The sequence below is a fragment of the Falco naumanni genome, chromosome 8, assembly GCF_017639655.2.
Source record: "Falco naumanni isolate bFalNau1 chromosome 8, bFalNau1.pat, whole genome shotgun sequence".
NCBI lineage: Eukaryota > Metazoa > Chordata > Aves > Falconiformes > Falconidae > Falco > Falco naumanni.
In genome coordinates this window covers 16,980,788-17,000,985 of record NC_054061.1, presented here as the reverse complement: position 1 = coordinate 17,000,985, position 20,198 = coordinate 16,980,788, and the positions used below count along the sequence as shown (strand labels likewise).

Here is a 20,198-nt window from a genome sequence, read left to right as displayed (position 1 = left end):
GCCTGACAAATTTGGTGGCCTTCTACAACGACATTACAGCATTGATGGATAAGGGAAGAGCAAGTGATATCATCTACCTGCACTTGAGCAAAGCATGTGACACTGTCCTGCATGACATCCCTTTCTTTAAATTAGAAAGACATGGATTTGATGGGTTAACCACTTAGTGGATAAGGAATTGGCTGGGTGGTTGCACTCAAAGAGTTGTGGTCAATGGCTCGATGTCCAAATGGACACCACTGATGAGTGGCATTCCTCAGGGGTCCTTACTGGGACCAGCACTGTTCAACATCTTTGTCAGTGAGATGGACAGTGGGATCAAGTGCGCTCCCAGCAAGTTTGCTGATGACCCCAAGCTGTGTGGTGCAGTCAACACACTGGAGGGAAGGGATGCCATCCAGAGGGACCTTGGCAGGCTTAAGAGGTGGGCCCATGCAAACCTTATGTAGTTCAACAAGGCCAAGTGCAAGGTCCCAAGCACAAATACAGGCTGGGTGGAGAATGAATCGAGAGCAGCCCTGAGGAGAAGGACTTGGGGCTGTTGGTGGACCAGAAACTCAGCATGACCCAGCTATGTGAGCTGGCAGCCCAGAAAGCCAACCGTATTCAGGGCTGCATCAAAAGAAAAATGGCCAGCAGGTCGAGCTTATCTACTCTGCTCTTATGACACCCCACCTGGAGTACTGCATCCAGCTCTGGGGCCTCCAGCATAAGAAGGACATGGGCCTGTTGGAGCAAGGCCAGAGAAGGGCCATGAAGATGCTCAGAGGGCTGGAGCACCTCTCCTGTGCAGACAGGCTGAGAGAGTTGGGGTTGTTCAGCCTGGAGAACAGAAGGCTCCGGGGAGACCTTACAGCAGCCTGTCAGTGCCTGAAGGGGCTACAAGGAAGCTGGAGAGGGGCTTTGTACAAGGGCCTGTAGGGACAGGACAAGGTGAATGGCTTTAAACTGAAAGAGGGGAGATTTAGATTAGGTATTAGGAAGAAATTCCTCACTGTGAGGGTGGTGAGGCGCTGGCCCAGGCTGCCCAGAGCAGCTGTGGGTGCCCCATCCCTGGGATGCTCAAGGCCAGGCTGGACGGGGCTGGGAGCAACCTGCCCTGGTGGAGGGTGTCCCTGCCCGTGACAGGAGGGGTGGAACTAGATCATCTTTAAGGTCCCTTCCAACTGAAACCATCCTATGATTGTCACACATTTCTGGCAGTCTTTCTCAATTGGCTTCTGAAATACGTCTTCACTTACTCTCATATTTACTAAATTAAGACTACTTTTTATTTCAAGTTTGCCACTACTCACTTTTGATTGCATACTACTTTCAGATGTGGAGCTCCCATCAGCCTCTAACATTCTGTGGAAGAAATGAGTTTTAAATTCATGAAACAATGTTTATACAAATCTAGCCCTCCTATAGCCGTGTTGTACTTCAGCAATCAATAAAAACAGAGTACAGTGCTTGCCAAAACATCTGTTGATGCCCTAGATAAAGGACCTCCTATCCGGAAATTATACCTTCTCCCAGTAGTTCCTAATTCCCTGTTTTAATCTTTGCAGGATGCTGAGGAGCAATTCTATCAGCTGTATAAACAATGACACCTTTGCCGGACTGAGCTCAGTGAGGCTTCTTTCTCTGTATGATAATCACATCAGCACTATCACCCCTGGAGCCTTCAGCACATTGGTCTCTTTGTCTACAATGTAAGTTATCTTTTTATGATATGAACATGTTATGATGCTGTTCTTCCATGCTTTTGTTTTAAGAACACAGCGTATGAGTTTCAAAATCAAACTACTTACTGCTCATATATGGAAAATATCATTTAGGGAAAGAAAAATTCATCCTACTGAAATCGCAGGTTTGGAGGATTCAAGGTGTGCTTTAAAGAAATATTTGAATTGCTTCAGCTGAGTGGCTGAAAAAACTTTGAGGTTGCCAGCCTCAGACAGGGTGACTGTATGTTTTGCCGTGTCGTAACCTAGTGCAATGCACAGCAGAAGTTCATGTAAAACAATCTCTGCGGATTCACAAGGGCATAGCCTATTACACTTTAGCTCCTTGAAGTTGCTTTAGTTTCAGTATAGTCTTAATTTTGTTAAGAATGGCTTGTTGGATTTCAGTTAATATCTGAATTTCAGTTGGATTTCAGTTAGTTAAATATCAGAAGAAATCTAGTAGCTAATGCTTAGATTTTCAGAGGAGCCTAAGAGGAGAAAATACTCAAGTCCTGCTGAATGTGAATGTGAAAATCCTGACATAAGCTTTTCTGATAATTCTCTTATATTTCTCAATCTTTCTTTGAAGTTTTTCCCTTGCTTCTTAAGTATGTTTACATGCTTTTTGTAGTGTGTCCACTGTAATAAAGTACAGAATGATAAATATGGAACGTCTGCTCTTTGTTTCCATCTGTGAACGGGACCCTGATGTTGCTGTTAATGGAAATTGCCCTGAAAATGCACCCTAATTGTCCAATCAAAATAAACCACTGGTGCTATTGCATTTCAGGTTTTGAAAGCATTCTCCATCATGTTTGGGAAAGAAAGAAGTGTTGCATCTCAGCTGGTTTGTTGCTCACACTTTCATTTTGTTGTTACAACTTTTCACCAGCAAATCAGTCACCATTTTGGCATTAGCTCCATGCAGCATAAAGAATCCAGATTTTTCTTCCATTTACTTTGTGTAGTCCCAAAAGCCTCCTTGAAATTGATGGACGAAGAGATAAAAATTACGAGATTATTTTTATTGACTGTTTTCAAGTCACTGGTCAAAGAGAGTGGTAGTCGCTGAAAGCTTGTTCTTATTGTGCTGCAAGCAATGCCTGCCTGCTTCTCACACATTTGTCTCCTTCCATGGATCCCTTAAAAGCTGTGACTCTCTGAATCAGTCTGTAAAGTCCCTACCTTGTTTGCATAGAAGCATCTTTGTCACATTTTGTCAGAAGGCCCATTTTCTTTTTTTTTTCTGCTGTGGATCTAACAACAGCAGTTAAAGCTGCTGCTAATTAAAATGCATTGCTTTGGCACTGACTTATAATCATGTTGGTCATGGCAGGTTCCTAGCTGTGTCTTGATGAAAAAGTTTGTGATGTGACACATTTTCATTCTGTGCTTGACCTGCAGACAGGAGAAGGTGTGCTTTTGACTTCCTTAGACATTGGTTTAAGGGCATAGTGGTATTTTGCATATAAATGCAAAATTCAGATGTGTTAATTTCCTAACAGTACTCCATTGTAGGTGGATATATTATATGACAACACTACTGAAGATAGATAGTATGACTGCTTTTCCTGTTCAGCCCACACTTTGTGAATTAATCGGGTATTGTAATTACTTATTTTTACATCTATTAATATAAGCCAGAAATTCATACAAAGTTTAAGGTTTCAGTTTTCATCTTGGCATATTTACGGCATTAAAAAATATTGCTGCTTTTGTTATTACTCTGAGTCAGCCTCATTGATATTATCGAAACACAGACAGCTCTGAAAATAATGCCCTAATGGTTTTCAGAAGAGGAAGAACATCTAGTTTGTAAGTTATTGGTAAAAAAATAGCAGTTTCTTATTTGTTACTAGTCAAACTAGGTACTGTAGCATCCTAATTTGAAGTGCACTTCTGCATACAGAGAATTCAGTCATGTGTTGCAGTCCTTACACAGTCAAGTGGGTGTATTTGCAAGCAGAACTGATTTACCATGAATTATTACTACAATAGCTGCATGGAGCTAATGCCAGAATGATAACTGGTTCATCAGAATGACATGGAGCTATTCTAGTATAGCCTTAACCTGAATTCCAGGATATATTTTCAACCTAATTTCAACAATATCCAGATGTGTTTCAGCATGTTTTTCCAACAGGTCACTAGAATCCATTCTAATAGTTAATATTCTATGGCTTCTTTGCAATTTTTAAGAGACGTTTGTAGTAGGATATACATACTTCATTCCTCAAGACTTCTATTCCCTTTTGATTTTAAAAACATGTCTATGTCCTTGAGTAAACACTTCTGAGTTTAATGTTAGTACGATATCTTTGCTAAAAGCTTGATTCCTTTGTTTCTGTTTGAGTGGTTAAATCACAATCTTACGTGTGAGAACTCTGATTACTAATTATGAATTTTTATTTGGCTGCCCAACATTGCTGTTTGTGATTTGAGAACTCCACTTGAATAGCCAGATTCCAGAATGAAGCTTTTGCAAATAATTTGCCTTCCCAGACCTACAGTTGCTTTTCAAGTAAAGTAGGGAATTTCTTGTCTGATGTGATACTTTATAAAGAGCCTTGATCTCACATTTTTTCCCAAAAGCTGTATCACAGTCTTGCTGTGGAAAGAACACATATGCAGGGACATGTATGAACTTCATACTACATTAAAGCAAAAAATCACTGCTCTGAAGTTGGAGAAAGGATAAAATTTAGGTGTTGATACAGTGTCAGGAGCAGGTGTATAATGTGTGACAAGGTAAATTTGTCCTTTTTTACACAGAGTTATTTGAACAAACAGTAGATTTTTTTTCTCTCTATTAATTTTGTATGGAACAACTTATTTCTTTTTTAGTTCTTAAAAAAAAATCATAATCCAGGGATTTAATACATTTTAGGCCATATGTTAACCTGTTTGCCCAGAAGTAAATGAGCGTTTGTGGATAGTTACTGCTGCTCTGCTAGTGAGCAGTAGCACATTAAGTCAAAGCAACCTCTCCCCTGTAGAAAGGGATAATTACTATTTTGATGGGAGCATTTTGTAGACTAATGTTGAAATGTTTCTGAAAGTTTTTTTTATATGTCCCAGTAAGATGCTTTCTAGATGTGCAAAATGTTCTTTATATTCAGAGCCACTTTTTTTCCAGAAACCTGATTATATACACCTGCTGTTTGTTTCCAATTGTGGATTATTTCATTCTAAGGATTTGTGTCACGGAAGTTGTTCTGTGAATATGATCTCACCCTCTTCCGTCAGTGGAACAAATGGCCTTTGAAGCATTGGTTCACTTAGCGTTGGAGGTTTAAACATTTGGTTTAAACACTATGTTCATGCCAAAGTATGTCAGTATGGAAAATATACAAGGCATCCTGCATGTGGTCTCATTATGGATTAAAGAAAATGGAAAACGCTTCAGAAGGATATTAACTAGAATTAGAATAATGCTGTCAGTGCTTTTCTGCACGTTCTGTCTGAAAGCTCCTATGTAACCTGTTTGTTTTCTCACCTTTTTACAGCAAGTTAGCCTTGCCTTTGAGTCCTAGACAACATGAAATAGGTTGTTTTTATTATTGAACGTTATACTGAGTTTTCTCCTCCTACAGAATGTACAACAGCCTGTGCTAGATCTACATGTAATTACACACTCAGAGCTCCAGGGTAGTGCAGTGATTGAAGTATGGGGTTTTTTTACAATGCAGAGAGCAGCTGTAAATCATATTGTGGGTATGTGATGTTGGCCTAGAACCTATATAATTGAGGAATTGGTTTGGGTTTGTTTTCCTGCTGCAACACCTCAACTGTGCCATATGTTTTAGTCTTCAGCAGTGTTTTCTGGAGGAATTGTTTGGCTGAAAACCTAAGGTGATTTTGACTACCTCTTCAGGTTTGTAAAAGCATGTTGCAAGTGAAGACTTACAAGGTCTTCAGCAACTATGCCTATGTTTGAAGTGCCTGATTCTTTAAGGCCTGAATTTTTTTTTGTCTTTAAGATACACTATGCTTTCAAGAAATCTCATTATCTTTTTTTCTGTGCTACCAGAATAGTAACTCTCAGACATACTCACATATGATGTGAGAATTCCATCAGTGTTAGTTTAGATACTTCATTTTCCATACAGGGGGCCCTGACAGCTCGTTTTTCTTCAGTGAGGGAACCTCAGACTGAAGCTATTGATTCTCCCTGTCTTTGTACATAGGATAGTCAGCCTTGGTTTTTACCAGGGATATCAGCCTCTTTCCTTCATCTGAAGTTTAGTCATAAGGTTTCACACAAATTATGGATAGGCATTTCAGTACAGGACTCCAGAAAAAAGCTTTGGGTTTTTTCATGCTAAGCCAGCTTGGCTACACGTAGTGGGTGTTACACGGAGGTCTGTGCGAAGGGCTAGCAGTGCGAAACTTTTCCATGGCATTGCCTGAAGTAATCACGTTGAAGATCGTGCATACGTGAGTGCAGTGTGTGAGGTGAGTTTAGACTTGGGTGTGAGTGTAGCTTGGGTTGAAATCCACTACAAATACAGCCCTGGTAGTCATGTAAGTATGTTTAAATAATAGCTGTAGTAGTAAGTACTTTGGTTTATAATCTTATACATATATACATGTGCATATATATATTTTAATTACAACCCTAGTCCTAGTACAAAACCTGCATAGAACTTCCCTGATCTGTATAACAGAGGAGGATCATGCCGAAACAGATGGTAGGAAAGGGCTTGGACTTGGAACCCAGCATATTTCTGTAGTTATTTAAGTATTTCTTTATGTTCATGTTTGATGCAATTATGTCTTGTTTCGTTTCAGCAATTTGCTGGCTAACTCCTTTAATTGTAACTGCCATTTGGCCTGGTTGGGAAAATGGTTGAGGAAGAAAAGAATTGTCAGTGGAAATCCACGCTGCTTGAAACCCTTTTTCTTAAAGGATATTCCAATCCAAGATGTAGATATCCAGGACTTCACCTGTGATGGTAAGACAATCCAATTCAGTTTGGGATTTATGATGATGTTGGCACCTCTGTGAGAGCCTCCCTTCCTATCAAGCAATACTCCATGTAAATGTTTCAGCTTAGTGATGAGGAAGAGCCATCTAGAGTTGAACATCATTGTTCCCTAACAGGAGTTTATTTTTGTTCTTGATTTCCAGTTTCTGAATTTCTACTATCTTCACCTAAATATAAGAATGAATTTATTATAGACAAATGCTCTGCTTTGTATAATCCTAGTATAATCCCGGCCCTTCCTCCCACTTCCTTATTTATACACTTAGGTATCACTCTGAAGCCAGTGGGAATGGTGCTTGCTCAGCAGGTCTTTTAGTTTTGGATACTGTCTAGTTTCACCAATAACAGGTGTGAATACAGGGGAATAAAAAAACCTTAGATATTATTTGAAATGTCTCAGTGATGCTTAATGCTTTGCTGGGTCCATATAGGTTTAAAAAATATAATCCTGACATCTCTTTTATTCTTCAGGTAGTTCTTTGTCTTCTGATCAAGCACATTTTAGAGAAAATAGTAAGGATAAAAACTGACTGATGAATCCACTGCTAACTTGACTTGTAGGCTGTGATTGCCTGTTAAGACCAGATATGCTGGAGCTGCAGTTAGTCATAGCTCTAAAGAGACCTTAAGAGTGATAGAAGTTTCCTACTTGGATTAGAAATTTGTTCCTGTTCTAGTCAAGCAATCTGGCAAAAAGCCCAGGTGCTTGGGCTCAGAGCTCAAGAGACCCAAGTTTAGTCATTAACGAATAATTCGCTTTTAGTTTGGGAGGAAAAAATAAATTCCTGGTCCACAAAATGACATTCCATGCTTGGGAGCTTTCTCTATCATAGTCACTGAGACAACTGTGGTGAATGGAAGGTAGATGGTGGCAGGGTGTAAAACACAGCACGGGAAAATTGAATATGCTGAAGAAACGTGCTCTTTCTGCAGGATTATGAATTTTTTTTAATTTTATTTCCAGTCATTAAGGTCAGCTGGAGAGGAAAAAAAAAAGAACAACCACCTTCAGTGTTCTTCTGTTGGCTGGTTGTGCTTCTCCATCCCTTTGAATACAAATTATTCCCTACCCATACATTTATGGGTACTTTTGTTATCTTGTACCAGGATTTCCAGTCTTATTCTTTAGTCTCAATGCTCATGGGTACATCCAGCAGAGAGAAGAAAGCAACAGATCTGTCTCAATTAGTCCTTGCATCAGTTCAGAAAAAATAAAAATGAGGCACATAATGACAGCTGACTGTGTGCTCTTGGATTGCAGCACTGTGTCTCCGTGCTGGTGAACTCAGGCTGCCTGCACTCACAAACACTTGTGTGGTTCCTCTCACTGTCATCTAGAGAATGTGCCATTAAGTATCTCCTTTCATATGCATCATGAGACTATAGCATGCATTTGCCTGATGTTTTACAAAGCCTGTTGCTTTTGGGGAAAATACATGCTTTAATGTTCTTAACTTCAAAGAGTTTAGTTCCTTGCGCAGAAACCCTATTGTTCTTCAATTACAGTATTTAATCTGCTGTTTATGGACTTTTGAAACCGTTTTTGGAGAAAGTAGATATTTTTATGTGTGCACAGATGGATCATCAGCAGTTAAAAGTATGCTGTTCTCTTTGTTGTATGCCTGGTTATCCTTGTCAAAAACAATGAGGTTTTACAATCGAGATGATAAATGAAGTGCCAGGCTGACTTAAAAAAAGTAAAAAAAAAAAATCTAAAAACTGAATTTAAAAAAAAAATCTTCCTAAAGCAGAATGGATAGTGAATATCATCTGTCTAGGTGAATTTAAGGGCAGTATTCTGGCCAAGTTCTCTGTTTCAGCTGGTACAGTAGGGGTGGGGGAGTGTTTGGGATTCACATAACTAATTTTACTGTAATTTGCAAAATTACAGAGAAGTAGATACTCCTAAGAAAAAATATTTATTTAAAAATATTGCTCTTCAGGTTTTGAACTGTTGTTCATATTGCCTAAAGAACCTGTATGAAGGCAGGTTGATCTAGAACACTGGATCTACTTTAGAATATTTTGGTGGTTACCATGGATTCAGGGATGTCTCTCCTTAGTCCTTGTAAGCAGTTATCTTCAAAGTGTGTGACTTTGGGCTGTAAAGCTGACTTCCTTACTCCATTCCTCTCCCTCTGCAGGTAATGATGAAAGCAGCTGCTCGCTTTCACCTCCTTGTCCTTCCCAGTGTACCTGTGTGGACTCGGTGGTACGTTGCAGCAACAAAGGGCTGCGGATATTGCCCAAAGGAATTCCCAAAGACGTGACTGAGCTGTGAGTTACCTTTTACATAGCTCCTTTCATGAGAAGTTCATGAAATTACATCATAGTGGAGCTTTGTAGGTCCTTGGGGGTTTTGCCTTTGAGTTTAGTGACTGGTGTTTTGTGCTTTGGTGCTTTCCATATGTTTTGACTTTTATTTTTATATTTATTTTTTCCCTTGACTAAATACATTGTTCTGTAATGGGAACAGAGTTTATCTATCCTTGTACCCATTAATTCTGTGTGTAGGGAACAAATGCATATATTAGTATCAAATAATCCTATAGTGCTTCTGAGAAGCCTAAGCTCACAACAGGCAGTTTGAAAGGATGATGAAAATATGTTCCTGACTTACACAGCTGTGAGCTAATTATCCTCGGAGGAGATTAAAAAAAAAGAAAAAGAAAGCCAGTGGTGGAAGCAAACAGTGAATTCTTTTCTCCAAACCTCATGAAATGGCTAAAATAACAGATAATTAGATTAAATTGTAAAGTAAATTCATCCTACTTGAGAACCATCTTTCTAGTTGTCTTTCCATCTACCCCTCGCTATGACTTTATACTGGATTTTGGTTCTTTCCAAGGAAATAAAATACACTGGTGGAACTGTTTGGCTTAAACAGTTGGCAGTAGAAATACTGAGCTTTTCCCCTTTAGGTCTTTATTCAAATCTATCCCAGGTGAGTTGTTACTGAAACTTATTACAATCTCATCAGCATCTCTATGTGAAAGTAATTGGTTGAGTTAGTTGGTATGTTCAGTGAATTTTGTAATGAACTAAAATCCAATTCTGCTATTTTTTAGTATCTAGTACTATTTTTACTGTTTAGTAACAAGGCAGCTAATGAATGAGATACACACCTGTCCTGGTTTTAGCTGTGCTTTACACCCTTCACAGTGGGAGAAAGGAGTTTTCACTGTTTTTACCAGTGTTGTAGTCAAAACCAAGACTTTGTTCCTGAATGAGGAGTGTACTGAAAGCACATGTGCTAACTTAAATTAACATGGAAATTTTGCATTAGTGAATGCATCCTTGAAACGCTGTTGACCAGAGCATGGATAATAGTGGTTTGAATTAAAAGCCGAGTCCTGGCCTTTACTCCCTTATATATTGCTATCAGTGATAAAAAGTCTGCAAGGTGATTTCTGCTCTGTTCTTGTTCAGGTTTCATTGCATTCAAATGTGTCTTGCTGACAATAAGATATCACAGATGTTACTTTGATTTCCACTGCCACACTAAGGAATTCTTATGTTTGAATTTTGCATATTGAGTTTTACTGATACTATCTGATACACTGACGACATAACTTTCACAAAAAGAGTGAAACTAATCTCACATTCTTGAAAACTGCTATATTTCTTAAGCTATTTCTTGGCAAATGAGGCAATAGCCTGGAATTGAGCAGTTTGAGTTCATAGGAGTTTACGTGACTGTCTTCTTCAGTAGGAGCCTCTTGGCTGTGCAAGCCTCTACTTTGGCTTTCTGCTTTCAATCCAGAAATGTGTCAGCAGAACAGAGTCAGCCATGGGCTGGCTGGCTCTGAATATTTCATGTTCTGCAAATATAACCTTGAATCTGTCCCAGCTGTCTCAAAATTCAATCCTGATCTCACTCTCCTCTTAACCAACATATACTGAGCTCCTTATTTTAATCGATACCAAAAGATGAGCTGCAGGTACTGAAGCTAAAAATTTCACTTTTTGTGGAAACTGTGTCAATAAATAAATACATACATAAATCTTATCAATCATACTTGTTTTCCTTCTGCTTCCCAATTAAGATAAAGATGTTGCCTGTAATCTAGAAAGGACTATATCATCTGGGTCCCAAGCTGCTCATGTGAACTTAAGTATTTTTATTGTTCTGGATTTGAGAATTGTCCTTGCTGCTGTGGTAAACAGCATCTCCTGTGGAACCCCACCTCATGCCTCATTTTGAGGACAGGTGAAACTTGGCAGGGAGAACCCCATAGCTTTCTGGGCACAGGGTGAAAAAGATTTATCTTGTTCAATCTATTTGTACTCCTCACACCAAAATACCCCCATTTTCCTTGGACGATCCTAGATCCCTTGAACTATGTCCTAAGGCTGGAGTATCTTCCTAAAGTTGTTTTCTTTCTGTGGCAGGAGTTGATACCTGTGTAGCACTTGAAACCAGAGAGTGCGTAAGTTATCTGCTGCAGAAGATACCACGGCTTTTACTTGGCTAGAGAGGGCCACAGCACTTGCCAGGGCAGGGGTGCCTTCACCTTCCTCACTGCTACCACAGTCACAGGAGCTCAAATACATTAAAAACCCTTTCCCTGTGTTACCGCAACCCATGCTGCCTTTCTCTCCTTCCACACTCATGTCAGAGACCTTTCGGCAGCATGCAGGGGTGTCCGTGCTCCTGCCAGGCACTTGCACAAAGCCACAGTCGCCAAGGACGGAGGTCATGCCAAGGAGAGGACAAGGGCATAAAGAGCCACTTGTCCTGGCAGCCCACAGCTCCCTCCCTCAGGGATGCCTGAACGGTGATATGATACAGGGGAGCATTTTAGTGGCATTTTTAAAAATGCACCGGTCTGACATTTATAAACTTTTATTATTGATATATTAATTTACAAGGCATGTTAGCTGCAGTGCTTTTTATTGAACTGCAGTGTGTTTTTATACAATATGGTTTAAGAAAAATAACTGCCATGTATCTAGATAAAGCAATATGTTACAGCCGAATATAACCTTCGCAGAAGTTCTTTTAAATTCTTTTAGAGGTCTTAAAGTAGTCTTAAACCAGGAATTCTTTCATTGTAGCAGGTATTAAATAGCAATGTGCAAAAATGAACATACATCTTGCACAGGCACATAGGGAAAATGTTACCCTTTGCTGGGTCGAATTTCACTGTACCTGAGGTCAGCAAAAAAAGATCACCAGCAATGTTTTATTGCATGGTGGACTGGAGACATAAGCTCGCTCCTTCCAACTTTCTTCATGAGTTTCTGTTTTGGATGTGTATATACACAAAACATGTGAAAGCCATTATCTCCTTCTTATTTAGAGGCTGGAATGACAGGAGACATCCTTGTGTTTGGTTTGTACCACCCCTGGGAGGAGGGATTACCTTGGCAGGGAAGGCTTCCATCTAGAATAGAGTTGAAAAGATCACTAAGTCTCCTGGCTTTTTAAGAAGGATGATGATGCAACAAATTTCTGTTTCTCAGCTATTCCTTCACAAAACCCCATCATCATGGGCAAGCCTTCTTTCAGCTTCTTGGGAACATGGATATATTATGCTGTTTCTTGCAAATTCCTTTGCTGTATATTTACGTACTCCCTACATTTTTTCCTACTGTTTGCTTGTTCCAAAGAGAAGCCTTGGGTTTTTTGAATGTACACAATTTTCTCATCCAGATGTTCAGAAGTAAAATGTTCATGCAGTGAGCTAGTTTGGAACTTAGCCTTGCTGCTGTTTAGTGTTTTAGGCTTTCCTTTTCTTCTTCTTTCCCCCCACCCACCCCCAAATCTGTTTGAACTAAGTTTCCCATGCTCTTTTTCCTTTTGCATATTATCTCAGTGTGTGAACACTAGTTTTTTTTCTTTTTTTCACAAAACCAGAGTCTATTTCTAATAAAGTCTTATCTGACAGCATCCAGCTGCTTTTATGGACCTACAGCAAATAATATTTTGCACTGGGGAAAAACACTGGAGGCAATTATGTGGATGGCGTGTGCATAAGCTGTAACATAATGAGCATGGTGTATTTTAGAATAAATATGTACTAATCATGTCATCTCTAGACTCCAAATGTCATGACACTGAGCTATATGATAGCACTGATGGGAAAACCTCCATCCATACATCACTGTTAGTGATTATTTTCTTCCATTTATATTAACATATATTAATATTTGCATTACTTTTGCCATTTCTCTTTCTCTCCTCACAGACTTTCTCTCTCCCATTTGTGTTTTTTGTTCTGAGTGTTAGGTTCGTTTAGCCTGCAAGCTCATTCAGAACTTGGCACAATGGTTTCCACAAGCAGCTGACCTGCTTACTAGCAGAGGGATCCCACTGAACTTGTAGCTCTTTGTTCCCACCCCCACCCCCAGCTTGCTGCCTGTTGCTTCCTCAGCCTTAGCATGGCACCTTCATTCAGCTGAATGTCCAGATGCCAAGATGATTTTGACAGTTGCCTCCCATATGTTTGCTGCCACATTTGCTTGGAGGTATTTACCACCAATCTCAACCCTCCTATCTGTCTTCAAAGGCACTTTTGATTTCTCTTGACTTGTGACAAAAAATAGTGGCTCATACCTGGGCCGTGCAAATTGTTGCGATAAATATGCTCTAAGCAGTTAGTTATGATACATGTAGAATACTGTAAGAATTTAGTTGCATTTTTCAGTATGCCTGTATTGCTGTTGATCAAAGGGATAACTGAAGTGAGGTATCTGATGGAAATCATCTGCTTGAGTATGGAAGTGCTTTGGCTTCTCTGGCAATCTGCGCTATTTTACACATTGACTCTTAACACAGACTTCAGTGAATTTTTGTTTCATAATAAAGGAGAGAAACAGTTTGGATCAAAGCTTAGGCTTACACGGTCCTATATCATAAAAGGTTTTACAGCCTGCTTAATTCACCACAGAGAATTCTCCCATTGAGAAAATAGATCCTCCCATTGAGAGAATGGGTAGTTCTGTAGAAGGCTATTTTAGTTACAGCTGATCTGTGTTTCAAATCTGATGGTTTAGAAAAAGTAAATGGTATCAATACTATCAAATAATGTGTTCTGTGACTGATGACGTTTGAGTACATATTGGAAAGGCGACTTCAGCACTAATAGAGACTAAAGGTAATTTTAACTTTAGGGCCTTCACTTTTCTCTCAAACACAGCCATGGTCCTGTGCGTCAAACCTGCAGGTTGTTGTCGTGCATACAAATGCAGCAAAATCCAGAGTCCAAATCTGCCAAAACTTAAGAAAGTTCAAGAACCAGATTTGTATCTAGATACATAGTTGAATATTGTTTCTTCTCAAGAAACTGTAATTGAAGCTCTTAAAATTCACACTTTGTGGATGTTTCATCTGTCACTGTTCAGTTCTCATCTAGACCACCATTTTTAGGAAATGAAACTTGCCTCAAAATTTTAGGATGTTGGGTATCTGCATTAAGAAGTTTAGACTATAACTTAATTTAGACCTGCATAAAATTGTCAAGTATATTCTATTTTTTTTTTTTTGTAATGTAACATTCTAGATGAAATATTTAAAGAAATAAAGGAAAGGCTTTGTGCCTTTTCAATTACTGCCTAAGAACTGATTTCTCTTTCCAATTTCTTCTCTTAGCACAGATTGCTGCTGTGAGCTTGACTTTATGGCTGAATAGACATTTCAGTACAAAAAAGGTTCCAAGTGATTCAAATCGTTACATGATGCTTTGGCACCTTGTGCTGGTTATATCACTTCCAATCCAAGTGGTTTCAGTATAAAAATAGACAAGTTGGAAAAGGAACAGCTGTCATCTTTTATGCATAGTTTTAAATTTTTTATGTGTGATGTTAGTGTGTGTGGAAGGTGCTGGATGAGCCCCAGGGCTGCTGCAGGCACTGGGCTCCAAGAGCGGGTGTGGTTGGTGCAGGCATGGAGCAAGGCATGGCCATGGCCCGCAGCACCAGCCATCCTGGCCAAACAGCTACCTGTCTGCAGCATTCAGTCATGTTCTAGAAGAAGCCTTTCCTGGTAGGCATTTGGTGGCATTTTATGAGAACATGAACACATGGGTTTGGGTTTTTTTTTCAGTTTTGGCTCTGGTGATTGCTTGTTGCTTACAAGTCATTGTTGAGGTTGAGACTTCAGGATTCACAGCAGTGTTCATGGAGCAAAAACCAATTTCAAATTTGATACTTAAAATACAGAGTCTAGAGATTTTAGGAAGCAAATGTGGTTGTTTTGGATACTAGTCAGTGTATCTATGTTAAGGCAGCTGACACCCACTCTTGACTCTGTCTGTATATTAATAACTTGACTCTGAACATTAAAATTAGACATACATTTTTTTCATTCATGCCAGAATTTCTTTGCATACCAGATACCATGTACATCATCTTCCTTTGGCTAAGGTTTGAAAAGAATTAAAAGTACAATATTCCCTCCACATCATTCTGTTTATGGCTTGTTTTGTTTGGGCAGGGGGTCTGTAGCTTCACCCGTGTTTTTTTTATTTATGTATGCTTATACATAAATACACAGAGTTTTGTAATTGGGCTCTGCCCCTTCACCCTCATGAATTCTTTCATTCACTCTGTCTGGTTTCCAGCCCTCTTGCAGCCCCCATATGTCATCTTCAGCCCAGCAAGGTGCAGAGCTGCTGTCCCTGCGTCCCCTCCTTGCTCTGACAGAGGCCTGGCCCGCGGTGGGCAACAGTTCACCTGCAGCAACTGGTTTCTCCAAATATTGCACCTCAGTTCCTCCTGATTCTTGGCGTGCTCTTACACCCTAAAAGCTCTAGTTATTTCAAAATCATTGCAGCTAAATGTGCTTTTGAAATGAATGCCTTTTGCTTAGAAAATACTGCTATTCTTTGTATAATGTGGTGAAAGGTTTAAGAGTGGTGAATTATTCTTAGACATGGATGAAAAGTATGTAATCAGTAATTTTTCAGTGTAAAATTCTGTTTGTTCAGAAATTATACCACTGGTGTAAGTACTGCAGCTTTCTGCTAGCACATTTATATAACCATCAAATAGCTTGCAGTACAAATCCAAAGCTATTTAAAGCGGATCTTCTGTAGGAGTTTAACCCCAGGGGTCTGCATGTCTATGTTAGGCTAAATAATGAAGCACTGGATTAAAATGTGCACCTTTGACTTTTGATTGCACCAGAAAGCAAAACAGGGGAGAAAAACCTTGGCTAGCCATCATCAGTTTGTTCAAATTTCAGGCTGCTTCATACTGGGATCAACAAGAGAATACCCTCAAAATGTATTTCTGAAGATTTCAACACATTGCAAGAGTTGAGTCTCCTTTCCTAAAGGAAAATCATATATAGCTTCCAAATGCATAATACATGACCTGAATTTGATTTCCTTTGAAAATCCTTTGGATTTTACATTTGGAATAAAGACTGGAACCTTAACCTACCCTTATGCACAGGTTTAAGATTTGTGACTTTCTGGGATGAAAAAGAAGGCACAGGCTCCCAGTGGCCTGTTGCACCCATAGCAGACCATGTCTGGGGAAATGAGACATGATTTGCCCTGTTTAAATAGTAACACGTCGTTGAATTCTGAGGGTCTTCTGCGTAACAATTTATGGTGTGAATTTGCTAAGGACCTCCATTTTCAAAATAATTTATAACAAATTTAGTCAAAATGAAGCAAGTGACCTTACACTTGCTGAGTATGAATATCCATGGGAGGTGTAAATGCAGTGTAACTAACCTGTACTCTGGTTTGTGATAATCTGCGTCAGCAGAGCAGCTGCCACTACTTTGCAAGGGCTGACTGTTTACTGTGCAACACTGGCACTCGATGCTTGTGATCTTTGTGAATGGAGAGATTAATTTGTTCAATAGTTTGGGCTTTTTTCATTAAGGAAGGATTTTTCTTTTGGTTAAAAATTCAAAAGCCTGTAGTCCCACTTGTCCAACCTTATCCTAGCAGGAGCTGGGTCAGCTCCAACACATGCTAAGCAACTCTGCCTTGATGGGATCCTGTGCACAGACAGAATGGGTTACCATGAGGCTGGGGTAGTTTAGTTGGAGTAATCTAGTTGAAAAGAGAGCTGAAGCAGCAGAAAATGGTGAGAGGGCATTGTGCTGAAATAGAAGAGGGGAAAAAAATGTGTTGGTTTTAAAATGTATTATGTAAGAAATTCTGTTAGTGTTTACAGATTTTATTTTTAAATAATGTAAAAATAAAGTTTGTGTGAAAATTTTCTTGGCTTTAGTTTACACAAGTATCTCTGTGTTGTTACAGTTAATGCAGAGGGGGAACATGCAACACAGTAACAATCTATTATTGTTGTTGTTTGCTATAGTAAATGCAGAATAAGGAGGTCTGTTGCCAAAGAAAAGGAAATTGTATGTGTGGAACAAAAATTCTTAAAATTATTATCAGATTATATTTTCAGTAGTAGAGGCAGCACATTAAGTGTTCTGGTGTCTGTGGGCTGCATTTTCTGTATGTGCTTGATTATCTTCCAAAACACACCACGTCGATTGCATTTGCCCGTGTCTACCTTAGGAAAAATCCCCCAAAATATCTTGTAAGGAAGGGAAATACCATTTCACCCTTTATCCTCACCTGTGGAGGGAGGAGTGCCTTCCTCCTACACAGTACTTTCTGAGGAGGTTGGATTTGTGTCCTAGGTGGATATGGTTTCTGGCAGATGTCTGGAGGATTACTTTGACAGTGTTGTGGCACCACAGTGGTCAGTTTCCATTGCAGCCTTCTATCTTCCAGGGATGCAGTTTCACCCAAAACCCAAGGTTAAGGGAAAGAATTCCAGCTCTGTCTCTATTATTTTATAGTAAGCGGGAAAATCCCCATATCCCATTGCTACCACAGATAGCTGTGGAGTCTTGAGTACCCAAGCTCTCTTCTAGGCAAACTTTGGGAAGGTATTATATTCGTTCAGGATTTTTCACTTGGTTTACTGAATGTTCATGTTTCTTTAGTGGACAAAAACTGAAAAATACAGGTACTATATGCCTGTGTGAGGACACAGGATTACCCCAAAAGACTTCAGCCCTACTGTACATCTGTCTGAATAGAGACATATTCAGTGGTGTCTCAAACTTCCACCCTGGAAACACAAGCTATTTTATTAAATACACTTATTGCTTGTAGGAGGAGCCTGTATTCAAAGAGAACTTGGTCTTTGGTCTTTGATTTGTACCTAATTTTCCTCCTGTACCAGCATAATTTGAAAAGGAACGGTAAGGAGGGTATATATGCCACGGTAGGAATTGCTGTAATGGATGTGGCATCAAAGTCATGGATGTCTGTGTTGACACTGGAGTAAGTGAGACTTTTTGCAACACAGAGACCTGGTGGTGCAGCTCCTCTTCCAGTTCTGTCTCTATGAGGAACTTACATGCACAAGACAAAAACTGTCCGAACAGGTCAGTCTGCACTCAGCATTCTTATAGAAACTTGTTACAGGTAACTTTACGTTCAGGGCACAAGCCATACAATTTTTCTCCCCTTCTTCAGTTACTGTCATAGAAGAACCAAATGGCCATTTCCGTTTGCTGTAGGCCAGAAATCCTTTATTTGCTCCCAAGCCTTAAAAAAAAAAAAAAAAGCTACTGTTATGCTTTGCATCTGGGATATTTCACTTATAAAGGACAAACTGTTATAGTTTCAAAGCAATAAATCAAAAATAATTTCCTTAGTGACTGCCTTTATATTTTCCTCATTCATGGTGCAGATTGAATGACAGGAGTTCTTGTTAACATGTTTGTGTAACTGTCAAATCTGACTTTTTTCAGATACCTGGAAGGAAACCATCTGACTGCTGTGCCGAAAGGGCTGTCCACCTTCAGACACCTGACACTGATGTAAGACACACGTGGTTTCATATCAAGAAAATTACATGACTTTCTGCACTGTGTTGTAGGCGGAACATAAATAATTACTATTTGGGGGGTGTGGAACCCACAAAACGGGAAAACCTGATGTAATTTGGATTTGGAAAGAATTTCACAGTGGCCACTGCTGCCAGTAAGTGTTCATAAAGAGTGGAGAAAGAGCGAGGTGACTGAGAGCACCAGAGACCCTTCCTCTGCAGGAGCCTCCAGCCTCTGCAAAAGGACTAAACTCTTGCAGGCTGCTACAGTTTCGCTTGGCAGATTTATCTGTGTGAACCTGTAAAGGTCATTAACAGAGGAGGCTGCATTAATTTGTTCTAGGTGAGGCAGTATTTATAATGCTAAGGCAATGAAAATTTGCATAGCTGTTTTTCTGCTATGAACAGTCATACAGATCAGGACACAACTAGACTGTTCAGCAAGTTGCTCCCTGAAGTATGCAGGAGCAAAATTTCTTGGCTGAACTATTTATCAGAAATTTTCAAATGCTGTTTGAGTCAGCTGTGTAGATACTCAAGTCAAATAGGCAGAACAACCACAGACAAAACCAACATGGACCAGGAGACTGGAATCCTCTGTTTTAAGAGACTGTTTTATTTGGAAATATCCCTAATATTTTTTTTTTTTCAAGGGAGGGCAACAACAAAAACAAATGTTCTGTTTTAGCCTAAAAAACTTTTTTAAAATGAAAAATTACATATTTTTTTCTAGTAGCTGTCAATGTGAAGGGCACATGGAAATGGTATGCCTATAATATATTGCAGAGCAAGCTGGTACAGTAAATATTCAGCTGTGCTTGTATTATTTAATAATTTACTCTTCAAAAATTTTGCTTGTATTCACTGATTATTTTTTTTAATGCTGTATGCTGGAAATATGCCTTAGTATTTCTGAGTCTGAAGCTTTTTAGGGGAGTCTGATGTGCTTTGCTTTTAGAGCTTTTTCAAAGTTGATTAGAAAATATATCAATTGATCATATGTGACTTTTGAATTGATTCAAGCATTTTGCAGATATTATTTAATTTTTTTAAAAACACATTTCTCAATTCCTACATATAAATTATATTTTATCTGTGTGTTTCTTCAGTGATTTGAGCAACAACAGCATAAGCGTATTGGCCAATTACACCTTCAGCAACATGACTCAGTTATCGACACTGTAAGTAGTCCAACGTTTTGGTAACAGTTTTGATTGCTTTCCAGGCACCATCTTTGGTGTTGAACAATTAGTATATGTCTTGTTACTTAAGAATGTGGCTTACCATGCTTCTGTGTCGTTGAAATAGTAGTGAAATAATCAAAGAAAATACAATGTTGTAACTGTTCTCTCTTCTCCCAGCATCTTGAGTTACAATAGACTCCGGTGTATTCCAGTCCACGCGTTCAATGGGCTCAGGTCTCTTCGAGTGCTGTAAGTACCACTTCAGTGCAGCTGAGTTGCAGCTTATTAGAATGCTGTTGGTGGCAGGGAGGTTTTTAATGAGCAGATGGCTTTCACTTGATCCAGTAGTCATAAATATTTTCACACAATTAGCTTCAATGTACTTGTATTTAGGTGCAATATGTCCAGTAATGACTAGAGCAGGTGAACGCTAAACTTTGAAAAGAACCAATTACATACTTGCAGGATGAATGACTTTTCTGATAGTTCAGGGACAAGAA

At 39.3% G+C, this 20,198-nt stretch overlaps 1 protein-coding gene across 1 annotated transcript in view; it reads left to right on the top strand.

Moving 5' to 3' along the window:
• SLIT3 (slit guidance ligand 3) overlaps nt 1–20,198 on the top strand; it is a 530,317-nt gene that overhangs the window by 415,118 nt on the left and 95,001 nt on the right. The window contains exons 19-24 of the mRNA XM_040604595.1: nt 1,551–1,694; nt 6,501–6,664; nt 8,842–8,974; nt 18,438–18,506; nt 19,624–19,695; nt 19,876–19,947. Coding sequence (XP_040460529.1) covers nt 1,551–1,694; nt 6,501–6,664; nt 8,842–8,974; nt 18,438–18,506; nt 19,624–19,695; nt 19,876–19,947 — 654 coding nt within the window. The remainder of the gene's footprint in view (nt 1–1,550; nt 1,695–6,500; nt 6,665–8,841; nt 8,975–18,437; nt 18,507–19,623; nt 19,696–19,875; nt 19,948–20,198) is intronic.